General features: G+C 46.4%; 1 protein-coding gene across 25 annotated transcripts in view; it reads right to left on the reverse strand.

The window, feature by feature from the left end:
- Mtss1 (MTSS I-BAR domain containing 1) overlaps positions 1–15,374 on the reverse strand; it is a 142,723-nt gene that overhangs the window by 101,287 nt on the left and 26,062 nt on the right. For all 25 annotated transcript variants that reach the window (XM_030248450.1, XM_030248449.1, XM_011245548.3 and 22 more), the window contains exon 3: positions 12,498–12,571. In XM_030248450.1, coding sequence (XP_030104310.1) covers positions 12,498–12,571 — 74 coding nt within the window. The remainder of the gene's footprint in view (positions 1–12,497; positions 12,572–15,374) is intronic.

Here is a 15,374-nt window from a genome sequence, read left to right on the forward strand (position 1 = left end):
CTGCAGTTTGTTCCCTGGGGTCCACGTGGTATGAAGGAGAACGCCAGTGAATGCCCACTGAACTCCAGTTGTGCACCATAGCATACTCCCCCACAGCACACAAATAAACCACACACCCACAAATTAAACGGAATAAAAGACTTTGAGTTGTCAAGTCTTTTTTTTGGGGGGGGGGGTTGTTTTTTTTGAGACAGGGTTTCTCTGTATAGTCCTGGTTGTCCAGGAACTCACTCTGTAGACCAGGCTGGCCTCGAACTCAGAAATTCGCCTGCCTCTGCCTCCTGCCTCCTGCCTCCTGCCTCCTGCCTCCTGCCTCCTGCCTCCTGCCTCCTGCCTCCCAAGTGCTGGGATTAAAGGTGTGCGCCACCGAGTTGTCAAATCTTAACATGTATCCGAAGAATTTACTCCAGGTCCTTGGTGACAGGGGAGCATTTGAATATTCATTATCTATTTCATGAATTATTTCCCAGTAACCCATTCTCTCCTGCAGTAAATGAACCTGCAAGAGGTAAGCGACGATGACACCGTAAGTGGTTTTCGCACTGACACACTGCTTTGAGCTGGACCTTTAGAGGATAGGACAAGGAAGCTATGTATTATGGGAGAAAAGACTCAACTAGAAAGATGCTTCAAGTTCGACTTTACCTCCTAAGTTGTTATTTTTATCCAAGATGGGCAGGGTTCAAACCGAATCAAGCTGATGTCTCTGGGACTAATGACTTTTCCAAGAAAGCACTACCACACAGAAAATACCTCGCCTCATCTGCATGAACTACAGCAAGTACATTCTTCCAGGAGCATTAGCCAGTGTTTCAACAGGCAGTGGCTACAAAGGCCCTTAAGTGGGGTGGTTCCGAGGAAAAGCTAGTTAGAGAGCTGGAATGGAAAGGATGGGACAGAAGGCAGGCAGTGGTCTCTGTTCAGAGCCAATCTCCTAGAAGCTCAGGGCCCTGTAAGTTGGAAGAGGTCACCAGTTGATAAACTATTTCATTATGTAAACTGCCTAACACAGATAACCATGCTGCACAGACCGGAGTCGGTCATCCAGAAAGCCACGCATCCTTTCCAAATGCGGACCTTCCTTCTTCCTCTCCACTGCAGCAGAGACCAATGTCCTTAAGTCACCAACCCTACAATGACCAAAGTCACATCCTAACAGGCGTCACCTGGATAAACACTCCCAGGGAGTCAGCAGACAGCACTGAACGGCAAATGCTTCTTTCTCATGGTTAGTGCTAATGCTGTCCACAAGGAGACCAGAACACAAGCCTGGTTGCCAGCCATCATATGCTTTGGTAAGATGAGAGTAAGATTGCAGGTGATAGCCAGAATAACAGACCACTGCTCTCTCAAGCGCTATTCCAGGAAGACACGGTTCAAAGCCAAACACTAACCAGGCCGACACTGGTTAACCACAGTGAACATTGTGTCTCTGGCATCTGTTACTTCCCAACCAAGGATCGATAATAAAGGGCCACGTGTGGAACAAGACCAGGTGCTGCTGTCAGCCACCTACTTAGGATGGGGAAAAGTTCAGAGGGGGAGGGTAAAGGGGCTGCCACCAGACTGCCAGACATGCACTGTTAACTGCTTTCCAGAATATACACATTTGCCTTCCAGAATAATCAAATAATTAACCACCTCCGAACTCATCAACCACAAATGGCTGTACAAAAATTTAAGATTCATTTTCATTCATACACACACACACACATATATAATAAAAGCATAATAAACTTATTTTGATCTTTTAAATCTTTGTGTATAGTGTGATTTCTAAAAATGTCAAAGTCAAATATCATCTCCTACTGTCCAAATTCAACGCCAATTCTGGATTTCATAGAATGTAAGGAGCAGAAAAAAAGAAAAGCTTAACATACTGTGCTGATGAGTCAAAATGGCTCCAGGAATCATGGGAAATCATCAAATGCAGGAAGACAATAGGAGAGCACCTGTGGGGATGACAGGAGCCTGGCACCATGGCAGAATCTGCAGACTCTGCTCTAAGAGCTTGGACAGCAAGGCTGAGGAGCTGGGCAATTTATCTTGAATCTGTGTTTACTTATTAATGGTCACAGGTTTTTAGCTATTATATAAATAGCAACAACCTGTACAAGATTTTCACACATACTTTATACAGAGGCATAGCTCACACTTTATGTAAACTGAGTCTATAGCAATACTTACTATATATGTACATAACATACACATATAAACACACACACGCATAAAGTAAGGATGGTGTGAGGGTCAGACAAAGGTTCATGAAGCCCAAGTCGTGTTCAACACACGCTATCAGCACAGGAAATCTGGCCGGGGATGGCAGCTGGCCACCCTAGAAGAGGTCTGAGTTTTAGACAGGACTCTTGAGTGTTAAGTCCGAACCCTCAGTTCTTCCTTCATCTGACAACCAACGCATTAAAAGGATTAGAGCTAGAAAGTCCAATCGACAAAAGGGTGTTTGTTTGCTATGATGGAGCACTGAAGTTAGTCTTCATGTCCCTGTGACTCAGCGGTAGTTAGGAATGGCCAATACATACAGATGCGATGGCGTGCCTACTTCTCATCCAGGTACCAAAGGTGACTGCAGGGCATTTTTACAGAACTCAGTATCACGGATGCGCACTGCCAGCCTCCGTATTCTAGATCAGTCATCTTTCAGAAACCACCGTCCTCTGGGTCACAGAATCCTCCTGTGCCTGGACTAGACGGCAGGCCAAGGCTCACCTGCCAAGAAGCCGGCCTCCCTTACTGCATCTGGAGGCAGCTGGGCCACTTCTTCCCTAAACAGCACTCTCAGCACTGTACATCCTTCCCCGGTCACAGGGACAGGAATGCTTAGAGCCGCAAGAATTTGGGGTTGCTGATTTTTCTTCTCCAAGCCTAGGTGAGACCCCCCATCTAAACACAATATCCGTTTGTCTCATATACAATCAATACATGGTCTCAAGGTAACTTTATTTTTAATTGTCTTGAACACGAAAGGAATTTTTGTAATGTGAAATTTCCTACTGTGGTATCATATTCACTCAAAAAGGTTGGAGGGCATTTTGGATTTCAGATTCACAAAGCAGTGACAGATGCTTAGCCTGTATTTTAACAAAATGAAACAGTATCCTTCAACACAGCAATGGACATACTTTAAAAGTGGGGAAAGCCAGGCACACGCCTTTAATCCCAGCACTCAGGAGGCAGAAGCAGATGAATCTGAGTTTGAGAGAGATTCAAACAGCCTGGTCTACAGAGTGAATTCCAGGACAACCAGGTCTACACTGAGAAACCCTGTCTCCAAAGCAGGGAGGGGGTGCAGAGTCAGATATGGTGGTGTGTGCCTGTAATCCCAGCATTTAGGAAGCAGAAGCAAGACGTTCTCCATAGTTCTTAGATAGCTGAGGTTAGACCATTGTTTCATAAAGTCAGAGAGCTAAAGAGAGGACCAGAAAGACAGAGAGTTGGGGTACAGTGTTTACATGATTCTCTCTCCCTGGTCCCCTCACTGCTCACATATGCTTGCCCACATCTAACCCACTGAATGGCTGGGAAGCAAAGGCTAGAACTGACTTTAGCATCTGACAGCCTGAGCCACACGGTAACCTCTGAATATATCTACTAAGATATATTAGACGGCTCCTGACACATACCAGAAAACTAAAGGAGCCATCTCCTGCAGGCACAGGCACCTTCACAACCTCCACTGCATGATGGGAGCCGAGAGCTCACAAGGCTGTTTAAAGCTCACTTCATTTTGGTATCACATTTATTTGTTGGTTTGTTGGTTGGTTTAAGGGCGGGGTGCAGGCATGGGCACAAATGTTGAAGCCAGTGAACAGCCCGTGGCCAGAAGTTCTCTCCTTCTACCACGTGAATTACAGGAACTGAACTCAGGACGTCAGTCTTAGTAGTTAGCACCCTTACCCACTGAGCCTTCTTGCCAGCCTTCACTAAAAAAATTTAAGTTAAAAATTCAATTATGCATCCAGACATGGTGGTACATGTCTTCAATCCTAGCACTCAAGAGACAGAGGCAGGCTGAGCTCTCTGAGTTTAAGGCCATCCTGGAGTTCCAGGACAGTCAGGGCTATACAGAGGAACCCTGTCTTGAAATCAAAAGACAGGAAAAAAAATTAGTTCTCAGACATGTTGCCTACCATATTCAGTGACTACCATATTGAATATATTCATTCTCATTCATTCTCATTCTCTCTCTCTCTCTTTCTCACACACACACAGAGTATTCCTACCATCAAAGAAATTCTCCTGCACAGACAAGCCTCCCTAGACTAAGAGGCCAGTATCCTTATGTCAGCTACTATAATGACATCATGGACCCACCAAGTCATACTTCAATTTAAAACAAACAAAACAAAAAGAACATGAGAGAGAAAAAAATAAATAAATAACACAAACCCGTTTTGACTTTGCCCAGCTCGTTTCCTCTTTCAGTAAATATTGCGAGAAAATTCTTATTTTTTTTAATAGCTTTGTTCTTCCGCCTTACACCCACATGTGTAACTCAAGTGAACCATAACTAAGTGGTCAAGTTTAAGACAGCAAAACCAAACTCGATAGTGTCTTCCAAAGCATCTTAACCTAGTGTTCCTACACACCCACCCACCGACACACACACACCAACACACACACACCCCAACACACCAACACACACACACACCCCGACACACACCCCGACACACACACACACACCCCGACACACACATACCGACACACACACACACACACACACACACCCTCCTCATCCCTTCCAATAGAGACCTGAGCACTAAGCAGGCCCATCCTTCTGTGAGCAAACTGTGCAGCGCACGACGTCTTAAATGTTTCTGCAAATCAACGACCGTCCCCTAGACACCTACGATGTGCAAGAAACAGACACATGAAGACTGCAAGAAAAACGTGCTAGCCATGAGTCTGTTGACTGGCTAAGTTTGCCTCCTAAGGAGAAATTAGCATTGAACCTGTCTCTCAAATACTCCAGAGTTCTCCCCTGTGCCTGAAAATAACCAATGAAGAAATGGCCCAAGGCCAGCTTCCCACAGTGGCCACAGGTTTAGCTACAGGTTAGCTGAAGGCAGTTTTAAACCTTTTGTGTTTTATGAATGAATATGAACACATTCCTTTAAAGTAGTATTTCAAGAATTTTTTTTTAATGTTCAGTGCTGAGCCTGCAAAAAGGACTTTTTTCTTTTTTAACTTTTTTTCCCCCTCCAGTTTGAAGCTAAAGTGCTTTGTACACAGTCATCACATGGCTCTAATTACAAACAAGAAAGTTCTAGAGTGGAATGCTACAGTCATCCAGAAGTTAAAGGCTACTAGAATCTCAAACAAACTGGTTAAAGTAAAACTCTGGGGTAAACAAGAGCAGCCTGGCTGGAACTCGGAAGTTTCCTAGCACCATCTGGCAGCAAAGGAAGAGTCCCTCCCTTCCCCCAACCAGCCAAGTGCAGGTGGCCACCTCCCCTGGACCATGACCTCCTCATGGGGGCAGGGAACTTCCTGCTACAGTGAAATATGAAGACACACTGGAACCCTAAGAGAGGGGTCACCAACATTCAAATTCTGAACTCTCAAGTGCACTCTGTCCAGTTGTCCAACCCAGCAGGCTCCCATGCCCAAGACTCCAGCATCCTTGCCAGGACCCACCAAGGCCCTTGAGTGGAGGGGGTGGGGGAGCTCTTGTGTAGAGTCACTCATCTGTACAACAGTGTCAGAAGCTCATAAATGATCATTTGGGTCTCAGGGCTCCCCATAAAGGTGGACAACACAGGTGGTTGTCGGCTGGAGCTTTCACGGTCTGTAGGGACAACGGTGATTGGAAGGCGCCAACAGCAGCATGTGCCCTTGAGGCCCTAAGCATGACAGATTCAGAGGTCGTGGGACTCAAACAACTCAGGGAGATCCTGAGCACATACAGAGGCCCCGTGAAGGCTGGGAGATGCACGAACAGAGGGACCAGATGTCCTAACGCTCTAGGGAGCTTCTCTGTGTGGGTGGAGACGCCATGGGTGGGTTATAGGCAGATGGCATAGCCAGGAAGCTTTTAAACAGATTGCAGAGTCCCACCCGATTGTCCACCACAGCCCTCAAGGCTGAACCTGACTGAGCACACATATCTTCAGGGACAACATCATGCCCAGAAAGTGCAGACCCGTGGCATTTAACAAACACACCCTAAAGGTGTGCACCGTCCACTGAGGTCACAGACACCTTCTAAAGCAGCAAGGTCGCTTAACGGAACCTAAGCCAGACAGATTTCCTCACCGGCCTTGGAGTCCTAAGTCACTGGTGAAAGCACCCCCCGCCCCCCCCCATGCACTTGGTCCCAGCTCCACCTGCCCCACCACACACAACTCCAACTGCAGGGGGAGTCCCACAACTCAATCCTGCCCAAATGCCCATCTCCGGCACCCAGGTTTCTTGCTCCCGCCCTCTGTCTTCATCTGATTAAGGCCGCTTCCTCTCTTCTGTTGTCTCTGGAATAAAAGCAGAAGTCCTGAAGACAAATTAGGAAAGGGATTTACCCCACCCAACCTCATATGCAGTTGATGTAACAAGACTTACGCAGTGTTTAATACCATGGAAAATGAGTGAACGAAGGAAGGTTTGCTGGTCTTATCTCGGGAACCCCACACACACACACACACCCCAGTTCTTTTTACCGTGAGGAAATTAAAACTTGGGGTTACACAGTTAAACAGCCAAAAGTCAAACCTAGACATCTCAGCTCCATACCAAGGTTTTTTTGCATGAACTGGGGTTTTTAATGCCGTTGGGTTGAAGTCACTTTAAAACCAAATATAAGCACATGCTAAGGCCAGAAGCTCCTTACATAAGGGATCCTAACTTACTGGTCCCGGTCCAGGTTAGGGGAGGGGCTCCAGTTCACTGGCCACGTGACCTGCATCAGTGTCCAGACACGACCTGTTTTGAGTCTGTCCCTTGAGATTTTCATCACATGGTGCTTTAAGAAGACCCTGGGCCCTCTTACCCAGCTCTACCCGTTAACCAATCAACCATAATCCAAAAACATTGAATGTAAAATTATAGAAATAAACAATTCCTAAGTTTCAAGTAGCTCTTATTGTCGTATTGTAACTGATCTCATTATTAGATGTTGTTAATCTCATTGTGCCTGATTTATACAATAAAGCTTATCGTGTGTGTGTGTGTGTGTGTGTGTGTGTGTGTATGTGAGAAAGTATACACACCAGGCATCCAATGTGGGTCATGGGAAGGATCACCAATAACAAAGAAGAGACAACTCTAAAACACTCAAAACAGAGTCCAGCTCACAGGACGCAAAGGACATTAGCAATCATGACTTTCACTATTAAAGCCATGCTCACTTTTAGACATGTTCTACTCTGCCTGGAGCCCATTTCTCTCCTCCTGAAAACCTTGAGCTCCTTTGAGTGGTCCTGGCACATCATCATCTGCACATTCCCAGGATGGGTTTTCAAAGATGTAAACCTATTTACAGTGGCACGCAAAAACATGCAAAACCAAGTCACTCAGCACTGTGCTCTTCAAAGGCCCTTGCTGACCTAAGCAGACAGTGTTGTGAGGAGCAGTCCTGAGAGGCTGCACACAGCGGGCGCCTGGATCAGACAGCACTCCCAGGTGTGCAGGTGCTCTCCCCAGCACATACGGCCGTCTGCCGCAGCATACTTACTGAGAAGCCTTCCATTTGCTTGCCTTACTTTTCTTTCCTCGGTCTGTAAGTAACTGACCCTGACAAACGCATACTCCTGAGACAGCCACAAAAATCAAAGACAGTTAAGACCTACCAACTAATTTTGTTGTGGCCAGTGAATCTGAAGAAAGACAGCATGTTCAGAGTTTACATAAATAAGATGTTAATTCCAGAGTATAAACTAAGCACATAGAATTGTGCCTATTGCCAATAAACTCAAATTCCATCATTTCATGATACACATTATATATGTATATATTATATAAATAATATATACATGAGATTAATCAAGTTATATGATTTTATTTAGAAAATCAGTATCAAAATGGAGTCCAGATTTCAATATTGTAAACAAGGTAAGCATATTATGAAAATTGATTTTTATCCACATAGTAACTACTTGTGGAAGATTTTCATAAATTTTGTTAATAACTCATGCTAAAACACCTCATGAGAATGACAACAAACCTTTCAGAGCTCTTTCCTTTGAGAAATAACACAAAAATGTGAATATTCTGGAACCAGAAACCTAGTTAAAATTATCTTGGCATTCTGAATACTAGCCCAATAGAGATGTGCTTCTACAGTTAGTGTCCGCAAACGGTGCAGGTGTGTGAGATGCGTGCAGAGAGGCTCCAAGAGAAAGCAACGCAGGACAAGGAGACGTCAGGGCTCAGCTCAATGGAATGGCTGCACTACAGTTGAAAGTTCCAAGACAGGCAAGGCTACATACACAAAGAAGAGAAGAGAAGAGAAGAGAAGAGAGAAGAGAGAAGAGAGAAGAGAGAAGAGAGAAGAGAGAAGAGAGAAGAGAGAAGAGAGAAGAGAGAAGAGAGAAGAAGAGAAGAAGAGAAGAAGAGAAGAAGAGAAGAGAAGAGGAAAAGACAAAAAGCAACACTGACAGAGATGCATAGAAAGGAACTCTTCCCTGTGTATATAGAAACATAAATTAGTACAGTCACTTGGAGGACCACAGAGGTTCCTCAAATATTAAAAATAGAGCTAGCATATGATCTAGCAAGGCCCCCTGAGTAATATTTAAAGGGAAGGAAATTGCATGTGGAAGACACATCTGTAGCTATTTATAGCAGTACAGTTCTCAGCGGTCAAGAAACAGACACTGTCAGCCAAAGGGGGGAAATATGGTACAGATATTCAATGGCCCTGAACTCAGGGCTGGAGAGATGGCTCAGCAGTTAAGAGCACTGATTGCTCTTCCAGATGTCCCAAGTTCAATTCCCAGCAACCACATGGTGGCTCACAACCATCTGTAATGGGATCTGATGACCTTTTCTCGTATGTCTGAAGACAGCTACAGTGTACTCATATATATATAATAAATAAATAAATCTTAAAGGAGGGAGGGAGGGAGGGAGGGAGGGAGGGAGGGAGGGAGGAATTGGACATAGAATGGTGGTTACCGGGGGGCTGGGGAAGGAAGGCTGATGGGGAAAGGCGAATGGTACTAAGATAGTTAGACAGAGATGTGACACTCTGCTGTGCTACCTCATAGTATGGTGGCAGTAGATGGCATAGATTGTATCTCAAAAAACTAAAGAAGAGACAAAGGAGGAAGAGAAAGACATGGGTTGGGGGAGAAGAGGGTGGAGGGGAAGGGAGGGCAGAGGAAAACAGGAAGGGAGGGGGCAGTGGTAACTCTCTTTTACCAACTTCTAACTAGAGAGATGTTTAAACACTACATCTAAAGTCTCCGAGCAAAAGAGCCAGCCTGGGAGATACTCTTTCAGCACAGTAAACGGCTCTGAGCCCCCTTAAGCTCACACGTGAACAGCCTTCTACACACTCATCCTGTCCGTGGTGACACACAGACCACTAAGATAGGTCACTCGTCTGGAGAGCCAGCACTGCCGCCCAACCATGAGGAGCTGAGTTTGGATCCCAGCAACCATACAAGCCGGAGTGTGGTGGCAGGCACCTCTAAGGCTAGAACTGGGACACAGGCAAAGACAGGCGGACCCTAGAGTCACCAGCCAGAAAGACAGGCTGAAATGATGAGATCAGTGTGGGAGGAAGACACCTGCTATCGACCTCTGACCTTCATATGAGGCACAGCCACAGGCATACCGGTATACATAAATATGGACATACGTACTAAGCACATAACAAAATTAAGATGAGAGCAACACACACACACACACACCAGACATTCATAGATGTACAAGCATTGCCCGCACCACAGCCTGTAATGGCAAATACCTAGGGAAGATACAAATCCAGCCACAGAATAATAATTAGAACTCGCTCTATCCAGGCACTGGAAGTCCATTTGTCTACTAGACACAGCGAGGCGCATCTACAGGCGACGGCGAGGAACGGTATCGGTACCGTAGTGTGGAGCAGAAGCCAAGGGGCTTCAACGTTTCCCAGGAGTGGCCATCTGAGGAGGCGTATGCAGAATCACATACACACTGAGGGTGACAAAAATGATTACCAAGGACATTAAACCTAATCTCTAAGAGGGGCAAGGCTAAATGCAGTTTTTAGATTTTTTTTTTTTTTGTAAAGAGTACAATTTTTTTTTTTTACTAAATTAAATTGTTGGAATAAGGAGTACTTCCAAGTTTCTCATACCATCACCATGGAAACAGCTCATATCAGCCATATATTCTTTAAGGCATACAGGTTCCCACATCCAATAAAAGAAAGCAACCACACTTTGGATTCTAAACTGTACTGCAAAAACAACCTGAAACCAAATGTCTTAAAGATACATCACACAGGAGTCTGTTCACAGTGACACACAGGCCGACAGCAGCAGACATCCCCACCTCCCCAGCCCCCAAGCCTGGCTCTGACCCATTACCTCCACTGAGAGCCTCTTCCTGCTTCTCTTCCAACAGTTGCCGTTTCCCCTCCCCTGGAAGCATGAGAATTTCCAGGCCCTCCAATCCCCTCCCCGCCCCCCCAAGAGGGACTCTGGGAGCAGCCTCTTCAAAACCACAGGTTCTTCCCACAGGAAATTATAGACAATCGGGGTCACCCTTCCTGCTGCCCCTTCAGGACCCACCCAGTAATTTAACAGGAAAGTCTAAAAACATGCTCTGAATTCTAGATCCTTGAGAATGTAATCCCACGCTGGGCAGGAGGCTCACAGTGGTCATCCCAGCACCCAGGAGGCAGAAGCAGGAAGACCGGAAGTTCAAGGCCATCCTCAGATGCCTTCAAAGGCACTCAGTCTTGGCTACTTAAGACTGTCTCAAAAAAGAGAAGGCTCAGCAGGTAATTTCGGCTGCTGCCAAAGATGGGACCCACTCGTTAGAAACAAGAGAACCAACTCCTGCAAGCTGGCTTCTGGCCTCCACACACACCACGGCACTTGCACAAAGTAGATAACGCATGTATGACTGACAGTTCCAGACACGGCTGAGGGGGGAAGGAGAGACACCACACGGATGGACAGTCAGTCACATTTTCACAACAGCAAACATCGGTTTGCATGTTAAGCTCCTTTAGAATCCAGGTTCCCCAAGGTTCTACAACAGGTACATCTAAGCTAAGTCATTTTAAAGGCATTTCAAAATTACATGGGTTAGTTAGTACCTTCACCACACAGACAAACCAGGTTAAGGAAGTCTGATGCTTGACGTCACGGTCGTATTTCCATGGGAATGTTTTTGGGATGCGGTTGGCGTCTCAGAAAGGAGGAGAAATGGTACTTCCCCTGGGAAAATGTCCCTGATTCCCTGGCACCAGGTTAATTGCTCACTTTCCGATATTCCCCTGGTGCTGTGAGCTTCGGCTATTACCTTACCACACATACTATTTCTGCACAGGCACTCTTTATTTACACATCTCAGTCTCCCTACTCAACGGTGTGCCTTTTGGGGACAAGGGGGAGGCATATTGGCTCTTGTGGTCCCGTGACAGTCCTGCAACAAAAGGAGCTGGAGTCTCAATCTATAAATATTTAATTAAGTGCCCACCGCCGGTTGTGATGAACCACTGGAGGTATGGGAAGGAGCCTCAGCTTTGCACTAAACACCCAAAGTTAGAGCAGGTTCACAGCTATGCAGGTAACGAGGGAGCCCAGCATGACCAGACAAGGAGCAGGCAGACAGAGTGGTTGTATGGGACTGAGAGGAAGGTGGGCCTACACTATCCACTTTCTTCTGGCACCTCTCACATGTCACGAATATTCCTGGGATTCTCTGAAACCATGAAATCTTTTCAAAAGATTTCACCTTCTGGTCACTGCTTTCATAAGCATATTTTAAATATCAGTTAGGCTCTGGACACTCTGTCTAGTGGGGTATCATCAGGACTCTGTCTCTTGTTCACAGGGTCTGCAGCCTAAGACTGGGGACAGAGAGACAGTTACGGCCCTCGAGATACTGGGCCTATCATAAAAGGATTCCTTGTTTGTGGAGAACCCAGGACAGTAGCCACATCATCATCTCCAGGACTTCCCGTTCCAGGAGGTACCATGGGAGAGCCTAAGGCAACCTGCTGGAGGAGTCACAGCAAGACAAAGGTGCAGCTCGAGGCTCTATACTAAGCGTATCCCTCGAGTTACACCCACAGCAAGCCGCCTCATGAAGGAACAGTGGCTCCCTTCCTTTCTTGTCTAGTCTTCACACACACTTCACTATCTGGGGAACTAGTTACAACTTCTAATGTGTGCAACCCCACGGAGTTAAAAATATATGAAAACTGTGAGTCAGCCAGGCTCTGATAACTCGAGCCGTATCTTCTCGGGAAGCCGCCCGGGGGAGAGAGAGAGCCCACGTGCTGGATCCAGTCAGTGCTGGAAGGCAGCCTCCCATCTGCTCACCACGTGTGTTGGTGGCCATGTCAGCCACTTTCTGAAAGGCGTCCAAGAAGGCAGCTGCTGCTACTACTGTTGTCCTGAAATGCAAACAGATAACAAAAGCGTGAGGAATGTCTCCCTGGCAAATTCATCTCAGCTCTTGGGCTAAAGCCTCCGATCCGCAGCAAGCAGAACCCTCCAGGGACGAGAGCTAGCAGGAGATAGCGTTCTCTCCCTAGCACTCAACCCCAAAGGAGGCCTGGCTGTGGAAGCTACCAAGTGAAACTTTAAGCAAAGAAATAAAAGGGAGGGGTTTCTACCCCAAAGAAGAAAGTATCATTAAAGTATAGACAGCACAGGTGACATCTGCTTGAGAGTAGGAAAGTAATTTATGTGCACGTGAACTGGCAGGGAACCAAATCTTGGAGAGCAGAAAGATCAACATTTCACTGCCAAAAAAAAAAAAAAAAAGGAAAACTGAGGCCACAAGTCAAAAGACATTTTAGAGATCACTGGTTCATACCAGAGTGACTGATGACCTGCCACTGTGACTCAAGGCCCAGCTCAACCCACTGCAGACACAGGGTGCTAGCTAGGTACAGCCTTGCTCCCTAAATCTTCAACCATACAAGACTAAAACCCTGGGTTCTGCTTTGTTCAGGCACAGGATGCTCTTTCAGAGGCATCTTCTCAAGTCCTAAAAGCAACACTGGGGAGAACTAAGGCTAGCTCCTGCCTTGGCAATCTCCTTAATCCTTACCCATGCCCGTAAGCACAACCAGATGGACGCACTAGGCACTCGATGACCTACAACATCACGAACTGAGGAATGACCAGGATCCCAACCATGACAAACCAACAAAAGTCCCCTACCAGGCAAGGACTTCAAACCAAATTCGAAGACTGATATAGTCTTCAAGTGTTTATTACATGTCTCCAGTCTCTACTGAACCTTCCTCCTATGAAGGTAAAGTCACTACAAGAAGAAGCCTCGAGACTAGAGTTCGGAATATAGAAAAAGAAATGGTCTGTCTTAAACACAGCAACAGTGTCTGTGGAACAAGAGGTTTCTAGGAGGTCCTTTAAGCCAAATTTCAAAATCAGGTCTGAGAGTTTCTAACAGATCAAGAATATATTCTGCTTAATTTTAAACAAAAGTTCCTCCCTCTCCCCTCTCTCTTCCTCCCTCCCCCTTCCTGCCTGCCTCCCTCCCTCCCTCCCTCCCTCTCTCTCTCACTCACTCACTCACTCACACACACACACACACACACACACATGCACACATGCACACATTTCATGCATATTTTTAAAGTGTTGACATCAACTGCAAACATTGAAAAAGTTACCTCTATCAAACATCCTGAGACTTATAAATAGCTCATTCTGACTTATGATGAATACCTGACAAGCTGGCTTGATTTATTTACTCTCATTCAATTCAATGCCAATCAACCCTATTTTATGGGCCAGCCGTGGACAAGCCTTGCCCATTACAGTCACTGGAGTAGACTTCTACAGCCAATTAAGACACTGGTCAATTTTGAGGACTTAGGAGCTCTTCATGACTGTCACACTGCACTTTCTGGCAGCACAAAGGACATCTTGGCCCTTTACTTGAGCTCACAGCAAATAGGGAACCACCAAGAGCTAGTGAGATGATTCAGCTTAAACACTCCAAGATAGACAGATGTGCTGCGTCTGCGGTGGTAACCGCAGCCTTTCTCCAGGACACAAAATTAAACCCTCACTTGATAAAATGATAAAGAAATGTGCCCTGATCTCAGAAGACCTAGATGGAGGGAGGGGAAGCAGGTACTTCAAAGTCTACCTTGACTTTTACTTTCTATGTTCAAGACCGGCAGTGAGCTCAGCAATTCAGGTCCCACTACTCTCGCCAGCTAAAGGCCAGGAGAATAATCTTTCTCCAGGCCCACACTGAAAGCCCATCACACAATCAGAGGCTGGACAAGAAAAGGAAGCAGAAAGGTAAATGCTTTAGTTCAGGGGGAGACCTCCTTCCTACCAGAGGGATGTTAACCTACGTGCAATAGGCACAGCGGATGAGAAATGGCCAGCAGACCAGGGTAGCCCCATGACAGAAGGCTGGTGAGCCCTTCAGAAGAAGACCCAAACATAACCCAATGAGCTCAGAAATCAAGGAGACTGTCAAGGACCCGGTAACTGGAGAAGGTACATAGCCAGGCCAATATCTACTTGGGGGTCATATAAAAGGCTGCAAATACCACCCCTCCATAGCTAAAGCTAAAGGAACCCCATGCGTTCTTGCCCAGTTCTTCTTGCTACATTCGAGGAGCCATGTACCCCTTATGCTGGGCCACGTACCTCTAGGCAAGAGCTCTGAGCAGCAACCTCTGGTCCGCCCTGGCACGGGCTTAGAAACGACAAGTCACCCTCCCTTGTCTGTCTGTCACCCAGGTGGCTCTTTTTCCAAGAACACCCCTACTCCCCGCTCCACTGCTCTGCCCTCTCATCCAACTCAACACCAGCCAGTCACTCCCCCAAATTTCGCCATCGAGGATTATCCAGATAGTCGTTCTCGGGTGTCCCATGCTTCCCGGGTTAGCCACCAAGCGCAGCCGTATCTCTTCCCACACTGACTTCATAAAGGGTGGGGCTGCAGCATGTGATCATCTGGTCCATCGGAGCATGCGGTAATGGAACAGGCTCACTAGGCCATACGGGCTTCTTAGAGACAACCGGCAGCACCCCTTGTTTGAGCAGCTTCTCCGGGTATAACCTTGAGCCGTAAAACATACTTCTAAGTGTCTAAGCACCTATCTCTGTGGTGTCTAGTAAACCTAGGATTGCGCGGCCCAGCCTACCACTGCCGAGACCCACTCCATGTAAATGGAACCGTATATCAGTCTACACTGGAGCTCT

The sequence above is a fragment of the Mus musculus genome, chromosome 15 (assembly GCF_000001635.26).
Source record: "Mus musculus strain C57BL/6J chromosome 15, GRCm38.p6 C57BL/6J".
Taxonomy (NCBI): Eukaryota; Metazoa; Chordata; class Mammalia; order Rodentia; family Muridae; genus Mus; species Mus musculus.